The sequence below is a fragment of the Setaria italica genome, chromosome IX (assembly GCF_000263155.2).
Source record: "Setaria italica strain Yugu1 chromosome IX, Setaria_italica_v2.0, whole genome shotgun sequence".
Lineage (NCBI taxonomy): Eukaryota > Viridiplantae > Streptophyta > Magnoliopsida > Poales > Poaceae > Setaria > Setaria italica.
The window spans coordinates 35,980,208-35,998,654 of NC_028458.1; the positions used below are offsets into that span (position 1 = coordinate 35,980,208).

Below are 18,447 nucleotides of genomic sequence, written 5' to 3' on the forward strand. Positions count from 1 at the left end.
GAGTTTTTAATTCACTGGAAATAGGGATGATAATAGCATGCTTGCATTCAGATATTAGCATTTTGAACTCTAAAGCTACCTGTCTCTACACAGTCAATTAGTTTAGGAGCTGGAAAACTGGTATATTCGGGGGAGAAATGCATTGTGAACATCCCATCATATGCATTCAACGTCAAATATAATGTCACTGCAACAGCCAACAGCCGATTTCCTCACACAGAGTACAAATCCTTCTGCATTCAGCTTCAAACCTAATGTCACTGTCACAGTGGATTTCCTTACACAGTACAAATTACTACAATCTATGCGTAAGTCAGGATTTTCGAAACTGTTTGCTTTGTTTGCTCCACCAATCAACCAAACAATAATGATTCATGAGTAGTACTGAGTACGCCATGGCGGAGAGGTCAAGCAAGCGAGACAGGAGGGGAAGGGGAGGGAGAAGAGCGGCAACAACAAGAAACGGACCGATCTGGAGGACAGTAGCGAAGACGGCGCCGGCGCCACCCCCGCCGCGCATGAAGGCCCAGGCACTGAGCGCGCCGGCGAGGAGGAGCGCTCCGCCGAATCCGACCCCTGCGGCTAGCGAGGCGGTGCTCCCCTGCTTGAGGTAGCCGGCGATGCCGCCACCAAGGACAAGCAGGCCGTAGGGGATCGTGATGTGGGGATTGAAGGACTTGGCGAGGGGTAGGGAGGCGGCGTGGGGAGCGAGCCGGCAGCAGCGAACCGCGTCGTTGCCTCTTCGAAGCCCCGAGTGAAGGAAGGTGAGGTTCAGATCGGAACGGAACGGGAAAATCAAACGAACGAAAAAGAAAAAAGTCTATGCATCTGAGTTGGGAGATTGGACAGCGGAGGGAATCTGCACCAACAAACATCGGAAGGTAAGATGGAAAAAATCTTCCAAAGATGGATAGGATTTCCGCTTGCGGAGCCCCGAGAGTCACTGAGCATGTGTTTGACTGAGCATGTGTTTGTTACCGGATCGATGTGTGTTGGTTCAAAAGGTACGTGGGTTGGGTTCGACCTACGAGTCGAGCGAGATGCGGGTTCACTGAGTTTCTCCAAAACCAACGGACCACGCCGAGTAGACCCCGTGCGTTACGCGCGTGCTCACCGCTCGCGCCGTATCCTCTCCCCTCCCACCCCCGTCACTCCGCCCCCGCCGCCAGGCGCATCCGCCGCCGTCCCTGCCATCCGCCGCCTCCCCTACCCTCCGCCCGCCTCCACTCCCATCCGCCGCCCCCCCTCACATTCATCCATCTCTTCCGGCTGGACCTCGCTCGACGCCCGTCGCTACCCCTCCCGTCTGCCTTCCCTGCTCTCCGCCGCCTCCACTCCCATCCGCCCGCCTCCCCTCACCCGGTCACCCATCTCTTCCGGCTGGATCTCGCCCGACGCCCGTCGCCGCCCCTCCCGTCCGCTGCCTCCCCTGCTCTCCAAGGTAAGGAAACCCTACCATGTCTATAGTGTAGAAATTCGAACTCATCTTATTGGACCATAGTTCTAGATAGTCTTGTGGAAGATGCTTGACTTGGTTGATATTTACTATTTGGCTTTGGATGCTCCTGGTTGATAGTCTTGTGGGAGTTGAATTGAACAAACAATCCAACAGCTATATCTATTACAGAACATCTTATTTCAATAAAATTGCACTGAGCAGGACATCCTGGTTCAATGGTATCTAAGAACACGTGTTTCTTTCATTCTTGTATTGTAGATGGATGAGAGGACCAAGATTGTAACTTGTGCTGTGGTGCATACATGCTGTTCAATTGAGGCCCATGACACTGAGGCCCATAAAGAGAATAGGTGAGAAAGCCCAGACGTACCAAAGTGAGGCCCACACAAAAGAGTCCGACGAGTTCTTCGACTGCGCCGCCGGTCTCCTCGTTACCTCGTGGTTCGCCGGCAACCCAGGAGAAGGAAGCCGCCGCGGCCTCGAGGGGGCAATCGCCGGGTTCTGGCTGGAGGGGATCTATGTTCACGAACGCGCAGCGCCAGGTTGAGCGCACCGGCCGCTCTGGCACCCCGCGAAACCAGTACCTTCAGGTCGGTCCCGTCCCCCCTCCCTTCTTTTATTCCCCAGGAATCGGGGCTGGCGAGTCCTCTTGCTGGAATCCATCCTGCAAATCCGTCTCGCGTTTATTAATCCGTTCCGTTTGATTGCGCGTGTCCAGGATCTTGTGACCCAGTTCCAGAACGCCACGGATGAAGGTTTGTGGCTGGTTTTTACTTAGTTCTTTTCTTTCACACGCTGCCGTGCAGCTCATTTTCCGTGTAATTCTCTAGCAGCTTGAGTGTCAGTATAGGGAGCAGTCTTGAGAGTAACTGGTTTTAGTCTGAATTGTACTGGTAATTTGCTTGATCAGAACCTTAACTTGTTTTTACTATAGCCTAAACACCATCGTGTAAAATTTGATGCTTTGTTGCTACTGTTTGATTGTTTCGTTGGAATGGAATCCACTACATGGATTGGTTCATGGAGAAGTATCTACTAATGAATTACATTTTAATTTTGAATATGTTAGAGAGTTAGAATAGCATATTGCACCTGCATTGAAGATCTAGAGGGCCTAAGGAAGATATGCAACATTTGTAAAGATCTAGAGGGTAAAATGAAAATATGCAGCACAAAGATTTAGGGGGTGTTTGGGAACACCGTACTAAACTTTAGCACCTGTCACATCGGATGTTTGGATACTAATTAGGAGTATTAAACATAGTCTAATTACAAAACTAATTGCACAGATAGAGTCTAATTCACGAGACGAATCTATTAAGCCTAATTAGTCCATGATTTGACAATGTGGTGGTACAGTAACTATTTGCTAATGATGGATTAATTAGCCTTAATAGATTCGTCTCGCAAATTAGACTCCATCTATGCAATTAGTTTTGTAATTAACTCATGTTTAGTCCTTCTAATTAGCATCCGAACATCCGATGTGACCCTGCATTTTTCATGAGGCGGGCCAAATAGAGAATGAAATGCAAAAATAGGAAAGGTGCATTAGCGGTTAATACGTTGTAATTAGATAAGTTATTGTGCTTGAGATGTGCAATAATGTATCAAGAACGCTTCAATCGGCTTCAGCTGGTTCTAACCATCGATAGGTGGATAACTTCCCATTTTCTAACCCATGAAGCTAAAGAAGCATCCTGTTGATGAATGCAATTAGCGAAAGTGGGAATGCTGGATTGAAGTTCAGTACTTGCTTACTAGCTTTCTACTTGGCAGGGACAGGGGTTCGTGGTCTATTTTTGAAAAAAAAGAGTGAGACTCAATCTCCTTATGCCATCTCACGCTACCGAAGCAGACTCGCTCCGTCTATGCGTCCTGAACCTGAAGATAGAGACCCCAGCTAGACCTATTTAGTTTAGTTGCCTCGGGTGAGCTGAACTACCAGAACTAGTTCTTTACAACTCGTGCCCCGGAGCCCTCTATCTAGAATAGCTCTCTCTGGATTTCCCAGAAATGTTACCAGAATAAGTTACAACTGACTATATCTTCTTTTCCCAGCTTAGCGCCCTCCCACTAAGCTCTCAACCAATCCAAGGTTAAGAAATTCTTGATGATCCAGCTTGAGACTAAGTCGTTTAGTAAGAAGTTATCCTCTAGTGCCCAGGATTCTTTTTAGACTGACTTTTCAATCGTCAAAGGGAATAGAACCAAAACATCGAACGATATGCTTTTATTCATTTTCCACTGTGTCGGACATTTCCTTTTCGATCCTTACTTACTACCATGCTAAAGTTTAGCACCTCGTATCCAAACACCCTAATCAAAACAACAGGGAGAAAATCTGGTCCTTGCGTAGGCTATACATATACTTTCTGGATACTATATTTAGACTTCCGATAGACCCTACACATAAATATTCAGACTTTTGATAAATATGGGTCAATTTTTTTTGAAAAGGGTGCAAAAGATTTGGTGAGAAATTTATTTGAAGGAAAAGCAGATACAACTGAAACAGAGGTTCCAATTAACACAACAAAGAACAACTAGACATGGGTCAATTTGTAAAGGAGAAGCTTATGGAGTGATGTGTTCTTTTTATTGCACTTTATAAATTACATGCTTTTATAAATTGTACTCTCACTTAGTTCATCCGTCTTGTTTCAGAGTCTAAAGAGAAGATAGCTGCAAACTTGGCAAATTTTGCGTATGACCCTTTTAACTATGCCTTTATGCGTCAGGTTGTTGATTATCCTAAACCTTTCTTTTGAAACACTTGCAGCAAATTTTCTTTAATGACAATCTTCAGTTAGCTTTACCGTTTAATAACTCTGTTTTTATTTTCTCAGCTGAATGTTCTTGAGTTGTTCTTGGACTGCATTACAGAGCCAAATGAAAGGCTTGTCGAGTTTGGCATTGGTGGAATATGTAACTCATGTGTTGGTGAGCAACACAATACCTTGGACTCTATTTCTTATTTAATGGGAATTAAGTAAGCACTTACATTTTGTGTTTCCATCCATGTACATGCAGATCCTGCAAATGCTTCAGTCATTGTTCAGTGCGGTGGAATCCCATTGGTTATACAATGCTTATCAAGCCCGGTGCGAAATACTGTAAGTAGATCTGAAGCTAACAAAATGACGTTTTGTTTTTTGGGCTGGCTTTATTTCTGATGATTCTGTGCTTTTCACAGTACGTTTTGCTGATGTCTGCAATTCTCCTCTTATGGTTACATACAGGTGACTTATGCACTTGGGGCTTTGTATTATCTGTGCAACCCGTCCACTAAGAAAGAGATCCTGAAACCTGATGTAGTTAGGATTATAAGAGAGTATGCTGCAGTTGGAGCTATTAACACCAGCTTCAGCAACATGGCTAATGCTTTCCTGGAGAAGCATGTTGATTCATGACCTTTGCTGAGAATATTAGAAGGTATAAAGCTTACATCATATCCTCTGCTTGTACTGTTTTAGCTGCTCTCTTTTGAGGTATTGAATCTATAAATTCACCTGATTTCATTTTGTGGACAGGGTGCTATATAAAGGTGCCGTAATGTGATGTAAATAGAAATGTGCATTATGAAAGAGGGAACAAAATTGAAGGAGACTTTCAAGCTCAGAATTGAAAGCCTGCTCTGCATTCTTCCGATGCTTATTCAAGACCCTAGCTTGTGACTTGATGAGAGAACAATGCCCATAAGGCCTGGCTTAACAAAGAATTCTTGCTCTTCAGCAAGAACATTGCCCTGGTTTTCAATTTAGAAGATACTTTGTCATGGTTCAATTATCTGTTCAAGTGATTACCAACTGTCTTGTCGCCGGCTCCGGAAATTGCTAGTGAATGAATTGTTACTGACAGCAATGTAGCGTCATGAATTCATTGTTGTTTTTCCGATGTCTGGCGGAACCTGCAATGCAAAGACACTGCAATGTAGCGTCATGAGTTCATTTTTCCTCTGACAGAACCTGTAATTTAAAGATTGCATAGGATTGATGTGACATAGTGATCTTGTATGCAGTTGTAGGGAGCTCTGCTGAACACTTTTCTAGAGAGGAGTTTCTAGAGAAGAGTGAATCTCTGCTGATTATATGAAGTGATTCTCTGGAATGACTAATTTTGTGAAGTGATTCTCCATCCTGATCCTAAGAGTTTATGCGAGAGAATCAAAGAAAATCACTTTTAGCCACATAATTACCTCTCTCAGAGAAGTTTATGCTAGAGAATCAAAGAGAATCATTTTTAGCCATATTATTACCTCTCTTAGAGAATCAGCTTTCATAGAGAATCAGCTTTCATAGAGAATCAGATACAGCTAACAGACCCGTACTGAGGAAGTTTTCTTTCTTTCCTCACAGCTTTACATATGAGCTATGTAAAATGGTTTTTTCTTGTGTTCTTTACAGAAAATCAGCCCATGCTATACTTAACGTATGTTCAGTACGTATTAACTTGCTGAATGAGAGAGCCCTGGTAGCATCGAATTTTGTCCCTTTTTTTATCTGGTGGCATCAGAATTGAAGTGTTACACGAGTTGATTCTATCAAAAAAGAAGATGAACTGGCAAGATGACTGCAACATTTTCCCCCTTCTACCGAAACTTCACAATCGATTCCTTGATTTCACAGCCCAGAAAACTATAAAGGCCCAAAAGCCCATTACATCCAGAGGCCTCAGCAAGTCGGCAGCACTTCTTAACCCGGAAGCCCAGGCGGCCGTGGACTCGTAATCGCATTCGTCACCACCGCCGCCGCCTCCCCGCCGCCGCCTTTTCTCCCCTTCCCTTCCCCTCCTCTCCCCAGCCGCAACTACAAAACCCTAGCAAAATTCTCCACCACTCCATCCAATCACTCAAACCCGCCTTGCGATTCAATCGAAGAATCCGACCAGGATGATGCCCGGATCAGCCGCGCCGGCGGGGGGCGCCGGGATGTTCGTCCCGGCGGCGACCGCGGGCACGGTCCTCTGCTGCATGTGCGGCGTGGCGATGCAGCCGAACCCGGCCAACATGTGCGCGCGCTGCCTCCGCGGGCGCATCGACATCACCGAGGGCGTCCCGCGCCACGCCGCCGTGGTCTACTGCCCCGACTGCTGCTCCTACCTCCAGCCGCCGCGCTCCTGGCTGCGCGCGACCCCGGAATCCCCCGAGCTGATGCAGATCCTGCTGCGCCGCATCAACCGACCGCTGGCCCGGCTCCGCGTCTCCCTCTCCGGCGCCGAGTTCGTCTTCTCCGAGCCCCACTCCAAGCGCCTCCGCCTCAAGCTCCGCCTCCGCCGCGAGGTGCTCCACGGCGTCGTCCTCGAGCAGACGCACCCCGTCGAGTTCGTCGTCCACGACCGACTCTGCGACTCCTGCTCCCGCGCGCAGGCCAACCCCGACCAGTGGGTCGCCGTTGTCCAGCTCCGCCAGCACGTGCCCCACCGCCGCACCTTCCTCTACCTCGAGCAGCTCCTCCTCAAGCACGGCCAGGCTTCCCTTGCGATCCGCGTCGCCGCCGCTCCCGGCGGCCTCGACTTCTTCTTCGGCTCGCGCTCCCATGCCGCTCGCCTGGTCGACTTCCTCGCCACCGTCGCTCCTATCCAAACTCAGACAGCCAAGCAGCTCGTCTCGCACGACACCAAGAGCAGCGTCTACAACTACAAGTACACATTTTCGGTCGAGATATGCCCCATCTGCCGCGAGGACCTCATCGCGCTCAGCCCAAAGGCCTCCCGGGACATGGGAGGTCTTGGCCCGCTCGTCCTCTGTGTTAAGGTCACAAATGCCATTGCTCTTCTTGATCCCCTCACGCTGCGTGTTCACCACCTGGAGGAGAAAAAGTACAGGGTGTACAACTTTAAAGCAGCTCTGACTAGCAAGCAGCTCGTGGAGTACATTGTGCTGGACATTGAGCAAGAATCGCCGGAAATTTCCATTGATGGGTCTCGGTACCAATTGGCTTATGCACAGGTTGCCCGGGTGTCGGATTTTGGGAAGAACGACACCATCTTTACAGTTAGGACGCATCTTGGCCATCTGCTGAATCCTGGTGATCATGCCCTTGGGTATGATCTCTATGGCGCGAACCTGAATGATGATGACATGGACACGGCTATGACACGGTACAGCTTACCGGAGGTGGTTCTTGTCAAGAAGAGCTATGAGAAGAGGCCACGCACACGGAGATGGAAGCTGAAGAGGTTGCCAGTGGAGGAAGATGCTGCGAACAAGGCCAAGGGCGAGGAAGAGAAGAGGCTAGATGAGTATGAGTCTTTCCTCAAGGATTTGGAGCAGGACCCAGAGTTAAGGTTTACGATAAATCTGTACAAGAATGAGGACTATAGGTCAGAGATGGCATCAACTGTTGGTGATGATGTCCCTACAGTGCCAATTGAGGAGCTGATTGAGGACCTTACCCTTGGCGATGATGAGGAGGATGAAGGGGATGAAGCTGTAGCAGGCATCGCTCAATCTGGGATGGTGGAATGATCAATATTGCTACTTTGTTTCTTCATTGCTCACTGGGAAGGCTTGGCGCTCACTGCAGGTCATATGCATATGCCTGAGTCGCATCTGTCAGTTATCATATATTTTATTTTCCCTGTTACTGATATAAGTTAAAATGTGGCGGTGTTCCTTAAGTTAAGTTTTGAATTCCGTTGTCCATTCAAATCGACATTGTTTCAACCCTTATCCTGTATTGGGGGCATAACAATCTGTTTTTCCCTTTTCATATTGCCACCTGTCACAGTGTTTTATAAGTTCTAATGCTTTGAGTTTTACCATATTTTCTCAATGCTGTCTCAAGTTTGAGCCATTATCCTGTTTCTGAGTGCAATGATTGTGTCTTAATAATTGCGTTATCATTTCTGCTGCTTGTTGCTCCTTTATCTTTTTATCATACTATAGCTGAACTGCTGACTGTAGGTCTGAACTCTGAACTGGTTCTTTTGTATATTATGTTCTTTTTTCTTTACTGCTATAAGTTTCATTTCAACTTCCGCTGTCAGGATCAATATTGTTTCAACTGACATTCATGTTAAGTTAAATTGTTCTGTGGTGATTTTGTGATATGCTGTTTGCTCGTGACACTGACCCACTCCATTGCTACTATATTTTCAAATTCACAATTTTTTGGGATCACGCATGACCTTCAATATAGGTTTCAACCATTATCCTGCTTCTGGGTTGGGGTGGTTTGGGTCTCTAGTAATTTCTATCTGTTATTGTGTATATACTGTATGTTTTTTTTATCCATAGGTCATTCTCTAGCTGATCATAAAATTAGTGTGTAGTTTACTAGCTGTTGACTGCTCCCTCCGTCCACAAATATAAGCATTTTAGGATATTGACGCTGTCTTCAATATACTATTTTGACCAATAATATCTATAAAAATAAATTATTTCAAATAGAAACAATTACATATTATGATAGTTGGTTTCATGATGAATCTAGTAACATCATTTCTACAGTAGTACTCCCTCCGTTTTTTTATAAGGCGCACACGCATATCAAGATTCAAACTTTGTAATCTTTGACCAATAATTTAACTACTATTTTTTTATTTTCATAATTTAAATTTTATATAGTTGGATTCGTAATCAAATATATACTTTACAATGATTATAAGTTTATAACCATAAAAAATATAATATAAGATAAATGAATGGTCAGAGTGTTATTTGGAAGACTGTGCCAATTCATACCATGCCTTATAAACATATAGATGGAGGGAGTAATCTTTATGAATTTCTTGTTATTGATAGCTAAAGTTTAATAAGTTTGACTTCTGAGAAACCTATAAAAGCTTTATATTTGTGGACAGAGGGAGTACCTGTTTTCCTAGCTTTACATCTTGCTCTTTCAGAGTATCCAAATGAAAAGTTTTGTAATTTACTAAGCTGTGCCTGTGAAGAGTCAGTTGGCCTTCCATGTCAGACAGTTCATCTTTAGGGTTGTTTGGTAGCCAGGTATTGGGTTCAACACCTGTGTAAACTACCGGCCCTAATCTTTTCTGGGTCAGATTGGAAAATGCTGCTTAGATGAGTTTGGAAGCTCACAAGGCGGGGGTCAAACTTGATTGGTTCCACTCGACTGAGATAGCAATGAGGAGGGTCCTCCCATGACTGCAACGGCGATCGCCCATTCGCTTAGACAATACCGTTCAGTTTTGAATGAATGATGCGCTCTCTATTTTTTTTCCCCTCCCAGTATCTTCATCTATGATGCACTGTCAAAAAACTTTAGCATGTCTATGGCGATTGTGGCGGTGGATTCTAGAATTCAAATGCAGTAGAACTGAAATTGGGTGTATGAGGTGCAGCATTGGTGCTGCTACACATCGATATTTAGGATCAGTAGTACAAAGAGATTGTGAATGTCGATGAAGGTGTTATCCTATAGAATCTAAACGAGACCAGATGAAACTAAAATTTTAGTTCTATATTAAAACAACGGTAGATTTGTAAGGCATGCCTCACCTCTGTTTCACTCTGGTATTGCAAGTTACCAGAACTTGGCTGTCGTCCGAACATGTCGAACGATTTGCAGGGTAAAAAGCTGCTGCACGTAGCATTGAGCTGTGCACGCTTAACTCATACGGAGGACATATAATTTCCCCCGTGTCTGGTGGTTGTGTTGCGGTGGTGGATGGATGACTTGGTGTGCACCGTCATTATTTGTTATGGTATGGCTTGATTATTCTGTGTAATATGAAGCGTGCATCATCATTAGGTCCCAGCTGATGCTTTCGGGGCGTTTGGATGCCAGGTGCTCAAGTTTAGCAGTGTCACGTCGAATATTCGGATGCTAATTAGGAGGACTAAATATAAGCTAATTCGTGAGACGAATCTATTAAGCCTAATTAATCCACTATTAGACAATGATTACTGTAGTACCACATTGTCAAAATATGGATTAATTCGGTTTAATAGATTCGTCTCGCGAATTAGACTCCATCTATGCAATTAGTTTTGTAATTAGACTATGTTTAATACTTCTAATTAGCATCCAAAAATTCGATGTGACATGTGCTAAACTTCAGCGTCCCGCATCCAAACAGTCTCGACTCGTAAACTAGAAAGGTGATGTGACATGGAGTTTGGTTTCGGTCAGTGGATGCAGTCTGGCGTGTTGCCACGCTTATACAATCGTAACCGTATCTTTCTGCCGCAAGGGATGACTGGCCGGCATTTTGGCGCATGCTGATCGGTGAGGTTAGTTGGGAGTAGCAGTACGGCACTGAAAACGCGGGAGCTTATTAATAACGAGAGGTGGTGTTTGGATAGTATGTATTAAAATTTAGCAGTATCACATCGAATGTCGGATGCTAATTAGGAGGATTAAATATAAGTTAATTATAAAACTAATTGCAGAACCCTGTGCTAATCTGCGAGACGAATCTATTAAGTCTAATTAATTCATCATTAACAAATGGTTACTGTAGTAACATATTGTCAAATCATGAACTAATTAGGCTTAATAGATTCATCTCGCGAATTAGACTTCATCTGTGCAATTAGTTTGTAATTAACCTATATTTAATACTCCTAATTAGCATCCAAATATCCGATATGATAGGTGCTAAACTTTAGCGGGGTGTATACTAAATCGTCTCGCTTCGATGTCGTGCCAAGACTTTGAGATTGGTGATCCTGCACCATACTTTCGCAGCAATTGGTCGGGACATGCGTAGTGCTGTGCCGTGTGGCACGCACTGCGAACAAAGGAAACGCCATTACACCAAACCCCGCCATTTGGTGAGGGATTTATCAATTTACCATCATCATGCAGATGGATCACTCCTACGGGCAGAGGTGAGAGAGGAGGTGGCAAATCAGATGCCTGCTGGGACTTGTCCAACCAGATGTCCAGATCGGGCACTGATTACTGCAAATCTGCAATAAAATACTGCCATATTGGTTGGCGGCATGGCCAATTTTTGCCTGTTTCTCCATGTGCGATCTCATCCGATCCGCTCACGTGTACTAGTACGACGGGGAAACTCTGGTGGTCAGTAACCAAAGCAGAGGACGAGTTGGCTTCGTTCACCCGTGGCAGTCCGGCCGGCACCGGGTAGAGTGGCGAGTGAGACGGACGTGAGAGCATGTGGTGCCTGGAAGTGGATGGACACAGCCCAGGTTCCCGTCCGCATCCACTCACCAACCCCCCGTTGGAGCGAGCCCCACCCCTCTCGGCCGCCGGATTGGCTGCTTTGATGCTTTGGACTGGGACCGGTCGAACGCTGCATGCATCGCGGAGAGACCTGCCCGTTCGGTACGCGAGTTGGATTGGTCGCATCGCGGCGAGGTGAGAGGTGTCGTCGGAAGCGTCCATCGAGTTGCCCGTTGCCCCCATGTCGTGTGCTTTCAAGGTGTAAATTCAGACTATCTGGTTGGACGACCGCCTACGGCACACATGTCCTTTCTCAAAGACGTCGTTTTGAAATCTCACGCGCATGCATGTTGGATGCTGAATTGAATTCGAGGTGTTCTAGTTTCCTCTTAAAAAAGAAAAAAAAGAAAAGGAAAAAAGAGAGCTGGTGGTGGTGTGTGTTGCGGTGGCGGCTTTTTGTTAGCACGGTGATATCGTTGCCAGCCATCGGAGTTTGCTGAGGCCGTTCTTTGGCGGAGCTTTTAAGATGAGTGGAGCTAGCGATGGCTTTCGTGCGGCTCGCGTTTGACGTTCCACTTTAACTGTCCAGTGTTGCTTCTCGAGTTAAGTTGAGTGGTACGATGTGTTGGATGGTACATATTGCTATTCCAATCTGAGTTGGGGTTGGGTTTGTGTAATGGTGTTGTGTGACGCGTGCTGATATTCCAATCCAAATAGATCAGTTGTTATTCCAATCCAATAGATCAGTTGTTATTGTACTGCCCGATTTGGATAAATCTCTGCAGCTGCTGCTTGCCTATGTACACCGGCTCACGGCTTGAAAATGCTGTGGAGTGTGAACCTAACGGAACAGACCCGTAAAGGCGTCAACCAACCACACGTGTCCTCTCGGGTTTTTTTTCCAAGAACTTCCTCTCAAGCTTTTTTTTGGTTAGTTGTGTTCATACCTCTGCTTTGAAGTGTAATTGTGATTTTATCTTCATTTTCTCAACTTTGGCCATGTTTAATTACCTCCCAACTCCCAACTTTGACACTATGCAAAAAGAAGATTCCCCATCACATCAAACTTGCGTTACATGCATGTGTAGACGAAATTAAAAACTAATTGCACAGTTTTGTTGTACTTTGCGAGACGAATCTTTTGAGCCTAATTAGTCAATATTTGGATAATAATTCACAAATACAAACGAAACGCTACAATGTGCTACAGTGCTGGTACAGTAATTTTTCATCTCACAATTTGCCAACTAAACAAGGCCTTTGCGATATTTCTCTCAACTATTTACAAGCCAACGTGAATGTGCTCTCGGTGTTTGCCTACTTGTAGGGGGAAGCTAAACTGTGATTTGAAGAACTTCCTCTCGGGCTTTGGCTTGTCTTGGCCTGGCAGACGCCCCCGCCCGCGATTCGCATCGAATCGGATCGGACCAACCCAGGCAGGCGGCGGCGGCGGCGGCGGCGCCGGCGCCCACATCCACCTCCACCCCCGGCACCCGCCCCCCACCCCAAGGTGAGCCGCTCCGCTCCTCCTCCACCCGCCCGCCCCGCGTCTCACCCCTCTCGCCGCATTGCTCGTCGGATCGCCTGGGTGCCGTCTCCTCCTCGTATCGTTCCCCGCCCTGCGCGCGCGGGCGCCTTAGCCTGCAACGATCTGACTGCCCGAATCATTTCATCTCATCTCATCTCTAGTTAGTTGTCGTGTCGTGTGCGTGTGCGCTCGCGCGCGCGCGGCCCTGCTTACTGTTTCTGTTCGCCGCGATGACATCGAGGGCGCCTGTGGTCCGCGGCGACCGTATCGCAGGTACTCCAAACGATCAAATTCGGTGTGTTCGTCAGGTTTCGGTCAAGGCCTGCCGAGTGGCTACGCGAGATGCCAGGGCAACGTTGCGCCCAACAGGCTGTAGGAGGATTAGGGAGCCCCTCAATCCTGATGCAGACGGCCTCCTCATGTGCCTGAGGATTCTGATGGTTCGCCGTGAAACGCTTTTCAACTTCTGCAGGAAGGGTTGCTTACATACCCCACTTCTGTAAAAAGTATCGATCATTCATGCCACAGTGTAATTTTCTTTGACATCTCTATTGGTGACTGCCACACTGTAAATTTCTGAACTTTGAACCAGCTGACCTGTTTTGTTTGTCTGTCTGTTCCTTTGAAAAGCCAAGCTGACTTGTTTTAAGGTTCAATATGCCAGTGTAGAATTCCTTGGTACGTTGGTTGTTATTTTGCTTATCAGCTCGGCTCGGCTCAGCTCATTCTTAGTTTCCATCCAGACAACCCGGTGCTTGATGCAAAATCCTGCCATGAATATTTACTTGCATCAAGTCATTTATATTTTTTCCCCTCATAATTCCTGGCAAATTGAATTACATTGAACTGATTTTTGTTGCATTTAGCAGATGGGGGAAGTTGTGAAGGACTTGACAGCCGGGACTGTAGGAGGGGCTGCCAACCTGATTGTTGGGCACCCCTTCGACACCATCAAGGTGAAGCTCCAGAGCCAGCCCACCCCTGCTCCTGGCCAGCTCCCCAAGTATGCAGGCGCCATCGATGCTGTTAAGCAGACGATTGCAGCTGAAGGGCCCAGGGGCTTGTACAAGGGAATGGGGGCACCTCTAGCCACCGTTGCTGCCTTCAATGCTCTCTTGTTCAGTGTGAGGGGGCAGATGGAGGCTCTCCTCAGGGAAGAACCCGGTGTGGCCCTGACGGTGAAGCAGCAGGTTATCGCAGGAGCTGGTGCTGGACTTGCAGTCTCCTTCTTGGCGTGTCCAACAGAACTGATCAAGTGCAGGTCAGTGGAGCTAGTCCAAATTTTCGTCACTCCATTGTTCACTTGAATGGTGATGTTCAATAGGTGGCCTTTTAAATATTAACATGACATTCATGTGGTAAAGAGAGATGCACTTCTATGAAATACACTTCCCTGAAGATGTTAGACATCATACATGTCTCATACTTTATTGTCATGCATCGCAGTGCCTCATAGTTCATCTCACTTCCATCTTATGACCTGTAGCGACGAATTTAAGCAATTCTATTGAGAATTTCTTATGCAGCTTAAACAACTGAAAAAATATCCTTGTGTTTGTTTGAACACAAACAAATAAAATTAGTCATCGTTTTCTTGGATCACACAATTCACCTTGTGATTAAAGTTGTGAAGACTCATGTAAAATACATGATTATTTGTCCTTCTATGTAATGCACTTTCCTGCAGATGTTAGACATCATGCATGTCACATACTAAATTGCATTCAATCCAGTGTTTCTCAGTTAAATTATTTGTGTCTAATGCCAACACAGACTAAAATTATTTATGTGCTTATTTGCAAATAAAGTCTGGTCAGACTCATGTAAAATGCACGTTGATCCAATTTCAAATTACGTTCAGGGGCTGTGCTGCTGTCACCTCTTGTGCATTTTATGTCTCCTGATCTTTTCAGAAAAGGTTGTTCTAGGCAAATCATGTAGAATTTAATTGTGGTCAAATTACTTGTCGAATCATGTTGTGCATCCTACATTCGTTGAGAAATCTTTTCAAAAGGGACTGTGTTCCTCGGTCCATCATATTTGCATCACTTGAATGTTCCATTGGAATCGATGCGATAAAGCCTGATATCCGTTCTCTAGGGAATGCACTTTTCGGCAGACGTTAGAAACCGTACCGTCAGATACTGCTTGCCATGCATTCCAGTGATTCAGTTCATCTCAGTTGCATCATATCATGCTTAACTGCACTAGATTAATGCTATAGTATTTTCCATGTAAGTCTTTTAGTGTTGATTTCCTGCGTGACCTGGGCTGCTGTAGTGCTTTTTACCAAATGCCATAAACTTAGACTGCAAAACTTATTGTGTCAAATACAAACAGATAGAACAGAGTCTGCAATATCTTTCTGCAGTTATGCTTTTCTGTTTTGCAAATGAGTTCCTACAAGCCATACTCATGTAGAACAGATGGTGGTTAGGATAACATTCAAGGGCTGTGCAAGCCATCTTTTGTGCATTCAATTTTCCATTACTGCTTCTGAGCTATCTCCCCTCTTGCAGGTTGCAAGCCCAGAGTTCCTTAGCCGAGGCAGCAGCCGCTTCCGGCGTGGCTCTACCCAAAGGCCCGATCGATGTGGCGAAGCACGTGGTGCGGGATGCCGGTGCGAAGGGTCTCTTCAAAGGCCTTGTCCCGACGATGGGTCGCGAGGTCCCCGGCAACGCTTTGATGTTTGGCGTGTACGAAGCCACCAAGCAGTACCTCGCGGGTGGCCGGGATACTTCTAACCTCGGCAGGGGCTCCCAGATCCTGGCTGGTGGCCTCGCTGGCGCCGCCTTCTGGTTGTCCGTGTACCCAACTGACGTGGTGAAGAGCGTGGTCCAGGTGGACGACTACAAGAACCCTAGGTACTCCGGGTCCCTCGACGCGCTGAGGAAGATCGTGGCGGCTGATGGCGTGAAGGGCCTGTACAAGGGGTTCGGACCGGCCATGGCACGCAGCGTCCCCGCCAATGCTGCTACGTTCGTGGCGTACGAGATAACGAGATCTGCTCTCGGTTGATGGGCTGCTACTCCAGTGCCACTGCCATTTCTTCTGCTGGCACGGCTGGAACTGCTACATCTTCCATAGCAACACAGGATGGAGCAAAGGCACGCCTTGCATGTGCAACCCAGAAATTGTACAATTGCAAGCATTTTTTTAGGGTGGAAAAGGGGGGAACTTTTGGCTGCAATGGTGACTGTTGGGATTGTTTAATAAGCAAGCTTCATAAGATGTTGATGGGTGTAGTGAGTGAGTGTGATGGTGGTTGCGCGATGGTGGTGGACTGGTGGCCTTTGCTTTGTTGGGTTGTGGCGTCTGGTGGCGAGTGGCCCCCTCGTCAGCAGGTTGTCGTCTCCCTTTCTTGGCCTTGGCTTATTGGCCTGGATATTATTCCCTCTTTTCCGCCATATTTTGCTCTCTCTCTCTCTCTCTTTTTTGCAGTGGTATATGCGCCGTGCATTTATTAGTATCGCATTGCCGCTCAGGTTGGTGTGGAGGAGCGCTGGGCCGTACGTAGGTGGAGTCGAGTCGTGTTCGTTGGGTGAGGAGGAGGCACCCGTCCCTGGGCTCCTCCTCCATTGCCGACCTCCGCCGCTGCCGCACCTCTCCTTGCACAAGTATGGGTTGTTTTGTTCCCTTGCAGATTAGCTTTTGTCGTCTGGTCAGCTTGTTTATTTGATTGTGTATGGGCATTGCTCCTGCTCTGTGTTGCTCTTCTCCTTAATTTTGGATTCGTCGACCTGGTTGAACCACTACGGTTCGTCAGATTCATCAGAAAGTAGCATGAATCAGCCCAAGTGTTCCTTTCTTTTCTTTACCTCGTAAAACAATCTGTACCTGACGCGCCTCCCCTCTGCGGCACTACTCGTTGCCGAAAGGGTTACAATGCCTGAACATCAACATGTTCCCCTTGTGTCTTCTCTTATCAGAATTCAGAGCAAACTTGTCTATCTACCCTCGTAGATGTTCCTACGACAAGAGTGCGAAACCGTAGGTTCATAAGCCAGTTGGAACATCGAGCCACCCCATACATGGTGAGTGCATACAGCAAAGTGTGTCTGCGGTCTGTGCTCTCCATTCCCGTTCACAAAAAGCTCAGCAGTCAAGCTTGTTGTTCCATTTCGCCTTGGTCACAAAAATGTCTATCATTTTTACAAACCCATCGGCGGCTGATGTCAACACCATCTCTAACCTGCTACGACTTTTTGGAGAGCTCTGTGGCACCAATCAGATGTCAGAGACATAGACCTCTCAGCTGTCCTAGCTAATTTCCCGGCCGTGAGAACAAGTTTTCCAATCAAATACCTGGGACTGCCATTATCACTCACCAGAATTAAGCGAGTTGATTCCCAACCCTTGAAGGACAAGTCCCTCTGATTGCTCCGGCCGGAAGAGCAACACTGGTTTCTTCAGTCCTCACCTCGCAGGCGATCTATTATCTGACAGCCTTGAGAGCGCCAGCTTCTGTACTTGAGGAACTTGACGGGAAGCGCAAACGTTTTCTGTGGACCGGCACTGATGCTATTGCGAGAGGTAAATGCAAAGTGAAGTGGACAAAGGGCCTGTTTGGTTTACCTTTGCTTATTTATAAGTTGCTTATTTGCTTATTGTAGTTGCTTATTTATAAGTCTAGGTGTTTGGTTTGGGTTGCTTATTTGCAATAAATGAGACTGCTATTGACACATTTGCCCCTGCCATCCCATTTCCCTCTACCCTCACATTTGCCCCTGCCTTCACCGCACGATGAGCTCCTACATCAGCGACGCCCACTGCTCGCCCATGCCGATGTCGAAGTCCAGCACGTGGATGCGCCCGTCAGGTGCGCGAACTGGAGCACGGGGGAGACCTCAGAGAAGGCCTTGTACGCGCCGAGCTTGAGGACCACGTCGTACGGCGTCGCCACCGCCGGCGCGGGGGTCTCGCCGGTTGGGGAGAGCGCAAGGCGCAGAGCCAATATCTCGCGGGCGCCGAACGCGTCACCGGCGTCGGCAAGCTTGGCCGCCTCGAGGAGCTGGTCCACCGCCGCGGCCGCCTCGTCGTTCGCGGCCTCCGCCTTAGGCTTCATGGCGGGCACGAACTCGCCCGCCGGGGCGGCGGGGCCAGGGAAAGACGGCAGCGGCGGGAGGGGCGGCGGCGGCGGCGGCGGGCGCGCGCGGGAGCGGCGGCGGCGAGAGCGACGAGAGGGAGCCGGAGATGCGGGAGAGGTTGTCGGAGATGGAGTCGGAGGACTGCTTGATGAGGAGGATGGAGTCCGCGGAGTCGAGCAGGTCGCGGTAGCTGCGGCCGACGAGCTGCCGGAGCTCCTCCTCCTTGGCGGAGATCTCGCGGCGGGTGGCGCCCTCCGCTGCGGCGGCGGCGGATCTCGC

At 47.4% G+C, this 18,447-nt stretch overlaps 4 protein-coding genes across 6 annotated transcripts in view; all 4 read left to right on the forward strand.

Annotated features, from left to right (window-relative positions):
• Positions 1 to 1,845: 1,845 nt before the first annotated feature.
• LOC101775523 (armadillo repeat-containing protein 7) lies at positions 1,846 to 5,585 on the forward strand. The gene is made up of 7 exons (XM_004983505.3): positions 1,846 to 2,049; positions 2,178 to 2,214; positions 4,127 to 4,200; positions 4,309 to 4,402; positions 4,493 to 4,575; positions 4,702 to 4,894; positions 4,993 to 5,585. Exons 1-6 carry the CDS (start codon positions 1,978 to 1,980, stop codon positions 4,870 to 4,872), a joined length of 531 nt encoding a protein of 176 aa, XP_004983562.1. The 5' UTR covers positions 1,846 to 1,977; the 3' UTR covers positions 4,873 to 4,894; positions 4,993 to 5,585.
• Positions 5,586 to 6,190: 605 nt separating this feature from the next.
• LOC101775935 (60S ribosomal export protein NMD3) lies at positions 6,191 to 8,226 on the forward strand. The gene has a single exon (XM_004983506.4). The coding sequence runs from the start codon at positions 6,351 to 6,353 to the stop codon at positions 7,926 to 7,928; it is 1,578 nt and encodes a 525-aa protein (XP_004983563.1). The 5' UTR covers positions 6,191 to 6,350; the 3' UTR covers positions 7,929 to 8,226.
• A 4,671-nt stretch (positions 8,227 to 12,897) lies between these two features.
• LOC101777987 (mitochondrial carnitine/acylcarnitine carrier-like protein) lies at positions 12,898 to 16,468 on the forward strand. Its single transcript, XM_004983512.3, has 3 exons — positions 12,898 to 13,063; positions 13,951 to 14,342; positions 15,601 to 16,468. The coding sequence occupies exons 2-3, from the start codon at positions 13,951 to 13,953 to the stop codon at positions 16,097 to 16,099; spliced, it is 891 nt and encodes a 296-aa protein (XP_004983569.1). The 5' UTR covers positions 12,898 to 13,063; the 3' UTR covers positions 16,100 to 16,468.
• LOC101776743 (mitochondrial carnitine/acylcarnitine carrier-like protein) overlaps positions 16,301 to 18,447 on the forward strand; it is a 4,926-nt gene continuing 2,779 nt past the window's right edge. For 2 of the 3 annotated variants that reach the window (XM_004983508.3, XM_004983509.3), the window contains exon 1: positions 16,301 to 16,698. In XM_004983508.3, the coding sequence (XP_004983565.1) occupies positions 16,340 to 16,698 (359 nt within the window). In that variant the 5' untranslated portion in view covers positions 16,301 to 16,339. The remainder of the gene's footprint in view (positions 16,699 to 18,447) is intronic. The other variant, XM_004983511.3, reaches the window with a different exon arrangement.